This window comes from Xenopus tropicalis, chromosome 6 (genome assembly GCF_000004195.4).
Source record: "Xenopus tropicalis strain Nigerian chromosome 6, UCB_Xtro_10.0, whole genome shotgun sequence".
NCBI lineage: Eukaryota > Metazoa > Chordata > Amphibia > Anura > Pipidae > Xenopus > Xenopus tropicalis.
In genome coordinates this window covers 119,425,053-119,441,010 of record NC_030682.2, presented here as the reverse complement: position 1 = coordinate 119,441,010, position 15,958 = coordinate 119,425,053, and the positions used below count along the sequence as shown (strand labels likewise).

At 40.3% G+C, this 15,958-nt stretch overlaps 1 protein-coding gene across 1 annotated transcript in view; it reads left to right on the top strand.

The window, feature by feature from the left end:
• The first annotated feature begins 667 nt into the window (after positions 1-667).
• Positions 668-15,958, top strand: part of cpa6 (carboxypeptidase A6) — a 63,597-nt gene continuing 48,306 nt past the window's right edge. The window contains 1 exon segment of the mRNA NM_001126533.1: positions 668-833. Coding sequence (NP_001120005.1) covers positions 733-833 — 101 coding nt within the window. The 5' untranslated portion in view covers positions 668-732.

Sequence of the window (15,958 nt, the reverse complement as noted above, 5' to 3'; positions counted from 1 at the left end):
ACCAAATACAATTTGCTGTATGATTAGGACCTTAAAGTGCACAGGAGGGGAGCAGAAGCTCAAGTCATTTTATAATGGTCACTGAGGCAAGGCATTTAAAAAACTAAATACAAACATGAATATCTTTTCAGTGACTGTAGGAAAAAATAAACAACAAATACAGAGGGAGGTAAGAATTCCTAATTTACTAGCAACACATGCAGCAGACTGTGCTGGTTTTTAATTTTATTTTTCTCGCTTTGTTTCCTAATGTCCAACTTGCTCACTTGCCAAAGAACATTTGTAAGGACTAATGAAAGCAAGATCAGCGAATGTAGTAATGCAATGTAATGTGGTGGGGTGGAAGAAACAAACCACATTCTGAATTCCAACGCAAAGTAAGTCACTAGGTGATTAACCAACATACAGAGGTCTTCTGTGGAGTTAATATATGTGCCTCCCCACTGCAGTCACGTGTCATCTACCCCCCCCCCCTCCGTCTCATCTGAACTAATCCTGGCTGAGTGTCAGGAACACCAAAATCCTCAAATGAGTGCAAGGTCTTCCCACTGTCACACATCCCTCAATAATAGCAAGTCACAGCTTCACTTCCACAGATTGAATTTCTTCCAGCAGCACAGAGAGACCTCTCCCCTCCACTTCTCCCCAGAGAACAGAACATATGGATGCTTAGTAGTGGTGGTCTCATTCATATCTGGGAACGCTCTACTCCTGCTGTGTGAGTGTATGATCATGTTCTGCACATGGGGGGCTCAGCACCTCGTCCTGTTCTTCCTCCTCTCCTGTGCTTTGCCGGCAGGACAGTGCCACTTGTACAAAAACCGCTATGCAGGGTAAGAAGTTGTATTGCTCCCTACACTTACATTTACCTTTGTCTTCCTTTTCATTGTATGTCTCTTCTAGTTCTTACAGGCCTGCACTAAGAGGTCTTTTGTCACTCAAACATGATAGTTTTGTACCTATGTATATACTGTACGTAGCTTTATTTAGTTTAGGTGCTGTCTAGGAACAGGGTTCATTTTTTTATATGGGACAAGTATTCTTATGTTTCCTCATAGGATTTAATGAAAACTATGTCTAACTAACTCCATGTAGCAGTAATTATATGTGTGACATTAGACTTAATTTCTGACATCTGTGCTCAGTATTTCATCTGGAGTTGATTAACACATGTATGTGGGTTTTAGGGTGGGGAATGGGGTCCTAAGAATTTAAACAAACAATAGCTACTTTTGTGACAGCAGCATGCTACTATCCAATTTTGGGTGATCCAAGGTAGAAATTGCCTTCTCTAAACTGTCAGATGTTGCCAAGCAACCTTTGACACCCAGCTGTTTCAAAACTACAGCTAGTAGGGGATCCTGGGAGTTGTGGTTTTGCATCAGCTAAAGTTTAGAAATTCTAGGGTTGATTAACGCTTATCGCACGCTTTTTTGCGTTAAAATTGACGCAAAAAAATGCGCAATTCGCCAAAGTATTATCGCATGCGTTAAGTCGCATATCGTGTGCGTTAAATAGTGTGCAACCGAATTCGTTAATTTTACCGCATTGCGTTAATTCTTGTGCAGACGCACTTAGACGCACTAAATATCACATTAGTCTGTGCGAAAATTAACACCTGGGGGCAGGTGGTAATTATAGAAAAGTACAGTTCATGAGCTTTTGGCAACACAATATGGAGTTTGCAGTCGGATTTATTCAAGTCTGTGTTGGCCCTAGAGTGATGCAGCCGCCAGTTTGCAGGGAAATGGGCATTTTCAAAAAAGTAGTTTTACAAACATAATGGTGTGTATGATAATATGGCGTGCGCACGATAAGTAGCGCACGTGCGTTAATTAGTGTGCACGACAAGTAGCACGCGTTGCGTCAAATACCGCACGAAAATAGTCTTCGCGAAAAATAAGACGCAATAAAATTTTTAACGCATGCTATAAATAACGCTCGTTTTATCGCACTTTAGTGAATCAGCCCTTCTGTGTCTTAAACTTCCCCCTGCAATAAAAAAGCACAAGTTGGTCTGACTGTAACTTCTTCTTTCTGAAATGATGAGAATTTCAATGGAAAACTCACAGCTCGCAGGAAGGCCTGTTCCAGTTTGGGAAAGGAATTGGTTAAATTTATGTTGGGTTTGTTTTGTTCCTTTTCTATACTCCATGTAAACAAGTCGAGCAGTGTTGCCTGTCTGTGGTCTTTTTGCCAACATTGTCTGCTAATTTGACACTCCTAACCAAGTTAACAGCATGTTGGCTCATGTATGGGGCTAAAACATCAGCCTCCCTAAATATATCTCAAATATAAATCAGGAAAGATGACAAGTTCCATCAAAAGTTCCAGTTTCTCTCTAGATGGGTCTGCCCTTTGTGATCCAGTTGTTGTCCAGTTGATCTCAGTCCACCAGGCCAAATCAGGGAAATAAGGGAAACAGCAGCTAATCTGTACAACATTAAAGGTATTACCATCCTATTACAATCAGTAACTCTATCCCTCTTCTTCAGCATTACCCTAGAAAGTACAGATTTAGGCTTATTTCTACTAAATGCATAACTGGATTTGGCCAAATTTCCCCCCCTCAAAGTTATCCAGAGCTTTAAATTCACATGACCTTTGGGATATATACCGGTAATCCATTTGGATAAGCACTATATTCAACCAAATCCAGATCCTGCCAAAGTGTCAAGATTCAAATGACACCTGAACTGAATCCTGGATTTGGTGCATTCCTAATTGGTATCTAAAGATCAGGGCTGTTAGTGATTTTATTGGTTTTGCAAGTTTCAGAATCTTAAGCCAAATATGGCAATATTCCTTAAGTATTGACAGGCTGCAGCTGGGGGAAGGAAGGGGTTTGTTTACACAGAGGCTTCTGATATGTTCTGATTGTGCTCGTTGGTATCAGGAAGTAGATTAAAACAGGTAAAAAGCATGTTCAGCACAAGACCTGCTGATTGAACTAATGTTGGAAAAGGGGTACCTGTATACTGTCCCTTAATGCAATGCAATTTGCATTACACGGAATCCATTAATGGCCTGTATAATGAGCGTCACACTACAGACTGGCACAAGGAGAATTGCTACCCCCCAGTACCCCTTAATTGTTCTGATTTATGATATTTATTGGTTTGGGCCACCATTAGGGCCAGGGATTGTCCTTGGCACAGTAAATCAATGTTTGTCACTACTTGTGTGCTGCTGCATTGTATCTTTTATGTTTACCCAACATCCCTGTTGTGGTCTATTGGGTGGGCCGGGGATTACATCTTTCAGCCAAATTAATACAAATAAATTCTCACTGACAGTTCCTACTCAGTTTAGAAGTGCATTATGCATTGAACTGAAGGCTGTGCCATTCGAACAGGTTAGATCCACTGTGAAATGAACAGATTGGCATTTTGATATAGTTTTGCAGTGGACCGAACACTATGGCATTTAAAGGTGACTTCTGTAATGAGCTTAACAGTGTAACATTTGCAGAGGGTAGGTCCGCAGTGCATTAGGCATTGTGGCATTCTGACAAGTCAAATTCCATTTTTATTTTGTATATGTGCTCAAGTTATCTCTTGCTTATGTGAAAAGTTGCATGCACAGCTGAAAAGTGCCTAAAAATTACAAGAAACTGATTGAGGGGGCTTTGAAGCTGGTATAATGCACTCTAAAAGCCGCCTGAACCGATGAAAACCCGTTAATCATTTGTGTTGTTCACTTACAGAAATGGGACAAGGTTTTGTCTATCTTTCTGTCTTTATAGCTGTCTACTCTGTCATCTCTTTGTATCTTAAATCTGTAACATTTGAAGCTGTTTCTAAATGGCACCCAGTACAAATTTATTTTGCACTTTAGTTGAGCTACTGTGTGTCAATAAACATTGGCCGTATATATATATATATATAGCTAATGAGAGGAATAAATGACATTTAGCAATGCAGTTACTTACTCTGAAACATACTATATATTTACAGTGTAGACACAATTCTCTTTCCTAGCTATTTAGGCTGAAATAGTAGGCTGTTATCCCAGTAAATAAGACTTTAAGATGTCTGGGTATAAGCTGAGGAATGTTTCTGGAGAGGACAGTTGGGTCAGGTAAATATGTCTGAAACATGTTAAGAGGTAACGACGTGTCAGAGACTTTTGCCTTGAGATACAGTGACCAGTGTTTCAGTAGAGGGAGGGACTGGTTGTTTTGACCTTTATATACACTGAGTTGTAGGGTTTTTTTCTCTTGGGAAGAAAACAATATGGTGTTCATTTGTGAACAGTTCTGGTGGGTTTAGCATTAGCCAGTGCACAAATTGCATGATGTGCCTTTAGGGTGAAGACAAACGGAGCTAATAATAGCAGCTACTTGTCACGGCTACAAAATAGATAATGTTGATCATTTACTGATAATTGTCTCTACATGTGTTTTTGCAGAGGCAATTCTCAGTATTATCTATGGCAGAGTAATTTCTGGCGTTTAGTAGCCGTCACAAGTAGCTGCTACTAAGTAACCTGTGCCTCTAATTGCATCAAATATTCCAGGGCTGTCTCTGGCCCCCCAGCTGCTTTTTGTACCTTATCATAGGATGCCGAGCAGCTGGAGGGCCACACATCAGACATATCTGCTGTATTCAATAGAAGCAGAAAAGGACTGTATCTCCTGGAAAGTGTATATATACTTTCATTTTGGGCAGTGGCTAATAGCTTTGGTAACAAACAAACTACAGGAACTGAAATATAAGATATAAAGAAAAGAAAGACAAATGAAATATAATTAGAGGGCTCATCCTCAGATGCATGCCTGTAATGATCTTCTCTTATTGCTTTTAGCCTTTGGGATATGTAGCATATGGAATTAGGTAAGGAAAGAATGCTGTATAATTTTATTAAATACATATGTTTATATTAGTTAGTTCTCTTAGAAGTTCTGTTTTCTGACCTAAGTAAGGAAAAACAAAACATCTCAAGAGGCAAGAGAAAAAAGAGATGAAAACTGATTGACTTAGGGCCTTATGGAAACCCACAATGATCCAAACACCCATTCCAGGCGGCAGTCACTTTCCATTAAAATGAATGGGAAATTATTCCCTATTGGCAGGCACTGGTGCTGTTAGCATATGATTGCTTTAGAACACTCACAGGCTTGGATACCAAAATAAGGGAGAAACAAAAATTCTAGAAATCACAGTTTTTCAAACTGCCACCCTCCATCTCTCTTTTCTTTACAATTCTCAGCAGCCCCACAGCATTTTGCTTGCTACAGTACAGTGCAATGCAGGCTAAGATATCCACAAATGCCTCTGATGTAGCTGATTAATATTATATAGAGGATTCATGATGAATTTATAGCTGTGGCCTCACTTGAAACTGAGTACTTAGAGAAATGCTTTAACTGTGCTCTAAAACTAGGGAAGGTCACAAAGCTAATTTTGCACACATATACCCCATATATAATAAAAGCAGTGCTGGAATTAAGGGTAGGTAGAAGAGGCACATGCCTAGGTTGGAGAAATGTAGTTTGTGGTTGTCATATTGGTGTCTAGGCGCCATCTCAATGCTCTGAGCTTTTAGAAGGAGTCAGCGCTGCACATTAGAGGTAATTTCAGGTAACCTATTGTTTCTCCTACTCCCATGTAACTGGAGGAGTCCCAACCCGGACTTGGATTTTGAACTCTATTGAGTGCTATTCTGATACCTACTGGGAGCTGCTATCTTGCTCCCTTCCCATTGTTCTGCTGATCGGCTGCTGGAAGGGGGGTGACATCACTCCAACTTGCAGCTCAGCAGTAAAGTGTGACTGAAATTTATCAGAGCACAGGTCACATGGCTGTGGCACCCTGGGAAATGAAGAACTTGGCTAGCCCCATGTGAAATTTCAAAATGAAATATAAAAAAATCTGTTTGAGTTTTTGAAAAACAGATTTCAATGCAGGATTCTCCTGGAGAAGCTCTATTAACTGATGCGTTTAAAAAAAACATGTTTTCCCATGACAGTGTTCCTTAACATGTTAAACTCCTGGGTTTTGGACAGAAATCACATATTCATGGAATAGTTCTTGAAATAAAGGTTAACTATGATTTATTGTAGGCCATATGTGTTGTGCAATGTGTGTGCAGAAGGGAAGAGTGGGGTCTGAGCAGATTCTATATTATGTGGATGTTCATACAATATTTTCTGTGGTTACATACCTTGTGTATATGGGTGGGCATTATATATAGCGTATAATAAATATTTTATGTCCCCTTTAAATCTGTCAGCAGCTTCAGCCAAACTTCTTTTGCCTAATTTCTGAAATTAACACTTTTGTAGCCATAGGAAAAAGTAATTGCATTGGCTTCAAACACATTGCTATTCAATAATTAACATTTATTGTAAGAGTTGAGGATGCACATTGTCAGCCTTCCCTACCATGGAAAGCAACGTGTGAGTCTGTGTCAGAAATGCTAACTGGCTACGCATAGTTTCCATGGCAGAAAATCAAGATGTAGTGCCATTATAGCAACTAGTGCCCACTGGAAGAGATGTTAGAGAAGGTTTGCTGCTGCATGAGAAGCAGTTTGGAGCTGGATGGGAAAGTATGGAGCCAAGGATAGATGAGATAATCTGGTAGGAACGCAGCCGTTGTGAGCAAAACAGCCCTCAACAGAAGGTGGAAAGTGGTGGTTCTTTAACCCATCTTACAAAATACAATTATTGGAGCAGGGTATCCGTGTTGGTTAATTTAATACCAGTAAAATGATGACAAGAAATTCTTCTTGATTTGAGTTCTTCTTCATAAGCACTGGGATGGTGAGCAGTGTGGTCCCTCAGTCTACACAGTACATTGGGGACCAGGAGACCACAGTGTTTAACTTTAACTTACCATAGTTTAGTATAAGGCAGCGTGGCCCAGATATTACCCAATGTACCACCCAGACATGGGCCAGACTGTAACAATAATAAGCAAGTCTCTTGGGAATGGGCCTCCAGTTGCACAGTCTCAGTGTAAGTGTGGAGGACTGTTAGTACAATATAGTTAGTACAATATACTAACAGTAGGGGTCAATTGACTTTAAATACTTACATTACAGCTAAGGCAGTATAAAATAATGGTGCAATGCTGCAATTAACTCTATGCAGTGAATCATTTCTGCACTCAAGGTGTATGCCATTAATTCAAGCATAAAGGGGGTCTCTGTGGGAGTGGGAGTACAGATTGTATCCCTTACTCATTGCAGATCTCATTATACACAGAATAGTATTGATTTTCGGAGGTTATTTTATTAATCCCCAAAATACTTTTGACAGTTTTATCTCACCTAATAGGATCCAGTCCCTTGTGCTTAGTAAATAGATTGTGTGGGGAATAGGCATTTCCTGAAGTTTGTATAGCAGCTGGATGACTGAAACTATTTGCTTATTTGTGTGTAGTATTTAACCAAAAATACCCTTTTTATCAAAATTAAATGTGTATTTATACAATTGGCTAGTTTGTTTCTGCACAACACAATGAAATGACATGCAATATAGAGACATTTAAGTTGTACAGGTATAGGACCCATTATCCAGAATGCTCGGGACCAAGGGTATTCCGGATAAGGGATCTTTCCGTAATTTGCATCTCAATACCTTAAGTCTACTAAAAAAATCAATAAAACATTAATTAAACCAAATAGGGTTGTTTTGCATCCAATAAGGATTATTTATATCTTAGTTGGGATCAAGTACAAGGTACTGTTTTATTTCTACATAGAAAAAAAGATTCAGTTTTAAAATTCTGAATTATTTGATTAAAATGGAGTCTATGGGAGACAGGCTTTCCGTAATTCGGAGCTTTCTGGATAACGGGTTTCCAGATAAGGGGTCTGATACCTGTATAACTTTGTGGATTTTACACAATATGGTGCTATGTAAAAAGGAGTACGATAAATTAAATCTATGTCTTATTTATTATACTGTTTTTATAAATATGGCCCCTGCCATATAACCCTGCCTGCACCAAGAATTTCCTTGCAGTGTACATTACCTACCTCAAACATACATTTCCTCTTGCTTTCATTTAGGAAAGAATGCTGTGTTTCCTAACCACACTGTCACAGTACATACACTTCCAAAACAAGTGAGATAAAAAATGATTGCCTAATGTATAGTAGCCCACAGAGGTAGTCATTAAATGAGCTGAGGAACAACAGTTCAGACACTCTTTATAGATGAATTACAGATGTTCCCAGGCCCTTTATTCTCCTCCTTTAGTGTCTAATCTGTGTCCTGAGAATGCTTCTGAACTTGTTACCCTGTATTACAGCTGGCGTGTTGTGATCACGTGCTGGAGTGCTGCTTTCCATTACTAGGCAGACTTTTTATCACTTGGCTGATCTGTGGCTCCCATGTGCCTGTGCAGTGGCACAGACAGCCAACTGATTCATCCCTTTAATAAGGCATATGAAGAATTCAGCGTGTCCCTGTACCCAAATGAATTTTAGAAATATTAGTGTCTTCTTTTTGGGAAATAAACTCCTCGTGCCTGAATGAATTCTTCTAGTGGGTGTATTTGGTATAGATGAACCCAGCCATGGATTATATGTTACTAAATGGTATATATGGTGAATGGTATCATTTAACAAGCAAATCCATGCAACTTCAGTTAATTGTATATGTTTTAGTTTTTGCTGTTGTTGCACATTCTTTCTGTGTTAATTGCAGTGTAAGAATAACACAAAATGCCTGAACTAAGTAAGAATCCTGCATAGCTTTTGTTACACCTAAATAAGTATCTGTCATATTGGTTTAATGGACTGCGTAGCTTGAAAAAAGTCAGTTTAAAAGTAGTTTACCTTTAAAGTAACTTTTAATATGACGTAGACATTGACATTCTGGGGCTATTTGCAATTGGTATTCATTTGGCAATTGGCAGCTCTCCAGTTTGGTATTGCAGCAGCTATCTGGTTGCAAGGATCTTATTGACCCTAGCAACCACATTAAGGTTTGAATGAGAGACTGGATTATGAATAGAAGAGGGCCTGCATAAGAGGTAAAAATAACAAGGAAATTAAAACCTTACAGAGCAATAGTTTTTTGGCTGCCTGGTCAGTAACCCCCAATTGAAAACTGTAATTGGGGTAAAAATAAAAAAAATTAAAACCAATAGCAAAGTTGGGCCCTTTGTTTTTTTTGCATTAAAACTCAAATTTTTGGTGTAAACCACAATAAACACTAATACAAAACTTTGCTGCCTAAAAGCTGTCACAGTGATGTAGAAGTCTATGGACAGCTGTCCTGTGTCCAATTGGAATATCTTCTTTTGCTTCTTGGTATTAGAGGTTTTTGGATTTTTCAGATGCTCCGTTTGTTGAAAAACAAAGAAAAGTGAGTAGGCAGTGCAGGAGGCAGTAAGCCCTCCTTAAAGGACTATTTTGGCAATAATATTTGTAGGTCAGATACCTACATGAAGAAAACAGAAGGCAAACCATATAGACTAGCAGAGCATAAGCTGCCCTTTTGCAGAGAATAGATGTAGTTCAATACCTAGCCCATATAAAACTGATAAAAAAGAGAAAACTAAAAGTTGAACAAATTGAAAGTAAATGAAGCTCTGATCAGCCCAGTGTCGGTAACAGCAGGTATCTGGTATCTACTGAATCCAGTCTGTGTAGCCCAAGAGGTTTTATAGATGAAGTTGCAATGTTGTTAAAGCCCTTAGAGAAAGTTGCAGTATCAGTGTTAAACTGAACAGATTGTATCAAGAAGGTGCTATGTCTATGTCTATGTCACACTGTCATTCCAAAAGAAAATACTGCTTTTTGTAACAAAAAATGCCTTTTTAATTTCACTGCTAAAATCAAAGCAGCTACAGATCCTTGTGTTTCGTTGTGGAAGGTTTCACAGTTACAGTGCCTGGAAAAGTAACAGGATAGGGAAAGTACAATGTGCTCCAAAAAAAGCCATTAAAGGAAAACCCAACTGATCCCAGTGAGGTCTAAGGTGCAGAAGCTGCGTACTGTCTGTAAGTACTTATTCCACCACGAAGTGCAGTCTGGCTTGTTTTGCCAAGAGATGTTGCATTCACATACATAGGATTTCACAGAGAACAGGGGATGATTAAAACACACAATCTAATATGAATAACAGGAGTAAGATGGCTTCAGTAAGAACTGGGCCCATTGCAGCCTGCACCCCTGCTGCATGGGGTGTATTTAGGTCCACTGCCACCCTCGGTACAGACCCCGATGTGCATAGCTGTGTCACCACTTCCAATGAGAGGGACATGACTTTTGCCTGCCACCCGCTGTTGTGGCTGGATTTGCACAGGTAAAATCTGGCAGATGGGGGTTTAACTTATTCTGTTTTTAAATTTGATAAATTATATAGGCACCCACGATCGCCCCCCCTAAAGCTGCCACATTAGGCACAGGCCCTCGAGTGCCTATATATAAATATGGCCGTGCCTGCCGCTTCATGCACCAGTAGATATAGTGCAGTGGCAGATGATGCTTCAGCTGGAGAGGACAGGTTGTAGGATGGTCTGTCTATGCTGTATATAGCTACAGTATACTTGCATTCTGTGCACACTCAGACAGCTGGGCAGCATGAGCAAAATCTGTCACATTTGGCCATGTATGGCCAGCTTAAAGGAAAACTACACCCCCATAATGAATACTTAACCAACAGATAGTTTATATTATGTTAAGTAACCTATTAAAGAATCTCGCCAAACTGGAGTATGTATTTATATATATATCAGTAAATATTGCCCTTTTACATCCTTTCCCTTGAGCCACCATTTAGTGATGGGCTGTGTGCTCCCTCAGAGATCAGCTGACAGGAAATAATGCAGCTCTAACTGTAACAGGAAGTAGTGTGGGAGTAAAAGACAGAACTCTGTCCATTCATTGGCTGATGGGGCCTAGCATGTTTGTTTGCCTTGGCTTGTTTGTGTGCACTGTGAATCCTATGATCCCAGGGGGCGGCCATTATTTCTTAAAATGGCCATTTTCTATTTAGGAGTACCCAATAGCACATACAATAATAATAAAAAGAATAAAAAGTATATTTTTATGAAAATAGTTTGTGTTGATGAAGCAGGGTTTTACATATGAGCTTGTTTATGCAATATATTTGAGACCTACACTGTTTGGGGATATAGTTCTCCTTTAACAAATCTGTGGAGGCAATTTACTTAAAACGATGCTAGAAGAATGCGGAGATGGCTGCTTTCAGTCATCTGGAGTTTGTAGTTATACAGTTTTCTAATTATTTTAGCAAAATGTATTTTTCTGCTAAGACAAACAACAGTTACTGCCTTAAGAGTGCTCCTCTGTCCCAGGCTCGGTTTTAGGGGGGCTCAGAATTCATTGCGCACAAGATGCTCTTCGGGAAGAACATTTTCAAATTAAATGGCATTGGATTTGGGTTCCTGTCAACTTCAAGGAAACATTTTCTGCATATTTGAATGCGTTTGTTCTTTCCTCTAAGAGCTTTGGCCAGGGAGCATAGAGCAACTGCTTTCCAAGAACTCGCACAATAGCTGTCGGCAAGGCAATCGATAACAGATTTTGAAGTCAGAAATTGTTTAAGGGAAATTATAGCTATAAATCTCTGCTAACATTCCAAAGAAGCACCCACACATCTAGTAACGAGAGGGGCATTGTGGTTCCCAAGAATAAATACTGCTTCCCTGCGTAGCACCAAACAGCCCCTCCCCTAGCTTAATGCTCAAAGGGAATGCACTGCAATTAAATGTAGCATTGTGGGACTTCATACAACCATATATTTTATATCAACACCCCCACAAATATCAGTGTCACCTCGAAACAACAGCTGACAAATCAGACTCATTCAGTAAATGAAGCAAGAATGCCACATGCCCATGCCTGGGTACTTTTGGGCAGACAGTGATGAAATCAAAGCTTACATAGAATCTTTATATATGTATTACATCAGACATGTATTTTATACAAAACAATGATGATATAATGATTAATGGTGCCTATAGCATTGCATGTCTTCTTAGCAGTTGCTGATCCTTTTTTCTCACTATGCTTTCTATTTCTCCATTTCTGTTCCCCTTTCCCCCTTTTTCTGGACCTCTTTTGCCAATTCTGGGGCAAGGTGCAGAAGATGTACCAAAAAACACACCAGCATTGAACTGGGGGATCCGGGGCCAATTTTGCAACCCCCCTTTCTCCCCTCCGTGTACCCTTTACTTTTCTCCTTTGGCCGTAATCGGGGGCAGCCAGGGGGAAGCACTTATAGGGGCTGATTTACTAAGACACAAATTCGAATCCGAATTGGAAAAATTCCGATTGGAAAATGAACATTTTGCGACTTTTTCATATTTTTTTGCGATTTTTTCAGCGCCTTTACGACTTTTCGGAAATTGTCACGACTTTTTCGTTACCAATACGATTTTCGCGAAAAAACACGAGTTTTCCGTAGCCATTACGATTCGCTCGTATCTTGTCGCGAATTTTTCGTATTGAGCGCTCGTAAGCAGCGGCCGAAACTTTCAGACTTAGCATGATTTTGGAAGCCTCCCATAGGACTCAATGGCACCCTGCAGCTCCAACCTGACCTAAGAAAAGTCACCATACTGAAGCTTGAATGAATCCGAACGCTACGAAAAAATCGCAACATTTTGCACAACTTTCGGAATGGCTACGAAAAAGTTTTAACGCTACGAAAAAATCGCCAGATTTTGCGCAACGAAAAAGTCGCGATAATTTTCCGAAAAAATCGCCAAATACCGATCATTACAAAAAAAACGCAATCGGACGCATTCGGCCGGTTCGTGAGTAAGTAAATGGGCCCCATAGTGTCAGGCAGGGAGCAGGTCTGGGCCAGTAAGGTCCATGAGGGCCGGGACCCACCAGGTTCTTTCCCAGTGTCCCTGTCTAGCCCTGGCAGGCACAAATATTTTGCACCCTAGAATGTAGTTGCACCTCATACTAAGTGGAGCACTACACGTGTTCAACTGTGTTCAGGTGGTAGGTCACAAGTGATTAGCACATGGGATTCCCCTGGAACACCCCTAGCTAGCACCTCATTTATATGTGCATGCCGGGGAATTTTGGGGGGACACATGCCAATTATGACGTCTTGTACTTAGTGCCGCCTAAGGCAGATGTGCAACAAAGGACTTTTCTGGACGGTATTTGTTCCTAGTGCTCCCATGCCAAGCCGTGTCTCCCCTGCTTCCCCCCCAAAATGACAGTGGAAAGATGTGAACTTTAGAGGGGTAAGACCTCCATGAGTAAAAAATGCTGATGCTCACACCCAGGGTCCGAACTTACAGTAGGCAGGTAACAAAAATCCGTCTCTAGCACCCACCCACTGCTGTACCCACCAACAGCTGATAATTTGCAGTCAGGCATAATGGTGGTACAGTACTTAGAACTACTTCCTTGCAGTGCTGGGATACAAGGTTTAATACCAGCCAGAGTGAGTTTATTTTCCAGTGCTTGTGTCAACACATCAACACAAACAGATGGGGCCATTGGCTCCTGATGAAATGCACCATAATGTATATGAATGTAATAGGGACCTATTAAAAAATGCAAAAAGGGACAAAAATAAATACTGCGTGCATGGTCCATTTTTGTGACAATACACCCTAAATACCACTACCATTTTACAAAATTTGCAATTTCTGGGGGTTTTGGGGTTATGTTGTTTTATGTGTTATTAAAGTTTTGCTAATGAAGGTAAAATTGCCCTTTAAGATGCAAGTCTCAGTTCCCCCAAGAGACCTGTTTATCTTATTAGTAACAATTGCATCTAAGTGCAGGTGTATTCTGAACACTACTTATCTAATTAAGTTTGAGTGTTCAGTGACGGAGATCAAATGGAAATGAGGGACTTTTCAACAAGAATATGGCACTGCGGGCTGAGCTGTTAAAAGTGGGACTGTCCCGCAAAAATTGGGACAGTGGGGAGGCATAAACTCCACTGAGGGATAAAGGTAAGGGATATATCTATGCTAGATAAAAAAAGAATAACAAGAAAGTCAAAATGGTCAAAAGTCACTAAACAAAATTGCTGCTGTAATATTTTCTACCAGCAGATGGCATTTTTGTTCTGGCAATTTTGCTGTGAGATATTGCAGCTTAATGCTGTTGTATAGTTAGTATTCAGTGTATATCCTGCTCTGCACATACAGGAATCTGTGCTTCGTCCCATCTAGACTGGCCTGATACATAGAAAACTTCAATCTGTACATTTATTTTTGGAGGGTTATGGTCTCCTTAAAGAAAGAGTTAAACAAAAACAAAGGGCTGAATGTATGTGAGACCCGGCAGGACAGACTAGGTACCCATTACACTCCATTCCTCTCTGTATCCAACAGTCAGTGCCGAAACCAAACCTCAGCGGCAGCAACAAATTGGATGAACGCAGTGTAAATTCAATAAAGGAAACACAAAACTCAATATTCTGTGTTCTTACTGTTACTGGCACAGAAACCTGCTGATCATCAGCATTGGCACCTCATCTGGGACGCCAAGTCACCTCTCATTACTTTCTATTATTCTTATTCCAAGTAACGCATGGGGCACAGTTAGACTTTCCAAAGGCAACACTTGTATTGATTATTGTATTAATCAACTGGGAGGAAGCCGAGACCCTTATGTACTCACACTAATCTACACACATACTGGGGAGCACTATAATGAACGCACTACATATGTTATTTAGAACATTTTTCCAATATGGATATTTTATTAAGGTAATGCAAACTTATTTATGGATTTCTTTTTACTTTCTAACGGTTCACAATCCTGTCTCTGAATAGAATGCACAATACTTGGGATAATAGTGGGCTATATTTCTCAGAATTTTTAACAAATGCATTAAAGTCAATTAAAGTCATAGCAAATGCATTGAAGTCAATGGGCGTTTTTTTCTTTTGTTTTTTTTTTTATACAAAAAACTGTGATTTTCTTTTCCCAGAAAAAATAAAGCACATAAAAAGATTGTAGCACAAATTAACGCTCATTTTGCCACTCTTGAAACTGTAAATTTTGCAGCAAATCTGTATCAGGTGAAGATGTTTTCTAAAAGCAAACATAATTGCAGCCTTTTCATGATTTTTAATGTACTAATATGGTTTGGAACAGTTCCCTAAGCCCGGCCCCCTGTTCTGCTGATCTGACTACTTTGAGACTCAAATAAAATGTAACAGTAGTGGCCTGTCCTCAGCCTGCCTTCAGTCTGCATCCTCCATTCAGCCTGCATCCTCCCAATCCCACAATTCCATGCACATGTGATATCAACAAGGAAAGGAACATCACAGTACAATGCATTGTGGGTTATTGTTACATGTGTTTTAGTACCTCCTCCCCTGCCAAGATTTCAAATGATGCAGAAGGGTGCTCCGTACCTATAAGGTAGCAGGAGCCTTAACAGTGCTAGGAACAGAAAGAAGGGGTTTATTAATAGAGGCTAAGTCTTGGGGAAAGAGGGCTTGTAAGTAAGAGGAGGGACCAGGATAAGGAAACTAACAGCAGAGGAAGAGGTGGTACCATTACCTTGTGGAGAGTCAAGGAGCATTGTCCCGCCCTTACCCCCTTAAATACAAGCAAGGTGGACTGGGTTGGGGAGGGGTTTGTTTGTGCTGTCACAGCTTGTGGTAGGAATGCTTGCTGGAAGGTGGGGGCTAAGCCCCAGGTTTGGCACATGGGTGTCAAAAGGTGGATGGTAACCTCCTCGGACAAGGGTCTCAGGAGAGTAGTGGATTCTGGTTGCCTGCTCTCACTTGCCCACTTGAAGCTGCTGCGGAAGGTGGCCGGCATGGCAGGCAGCCATGGTTGGTGGTTTGGAGTGGGCAAGCATTCCAATGGGCATAACATGGATGGTTATTGTTAAAATGTTGATCATTTTATAAATTATTTTGTATTCTTCTCCAGCCAAGACTCCACCTCCAACAATGAATTGCATGTGACTTCCTAGATCTGTTAATCAGCTGGCTTCTGCTACATGGCTTTCCATAGTTTTTAGTTACTGCTGTCC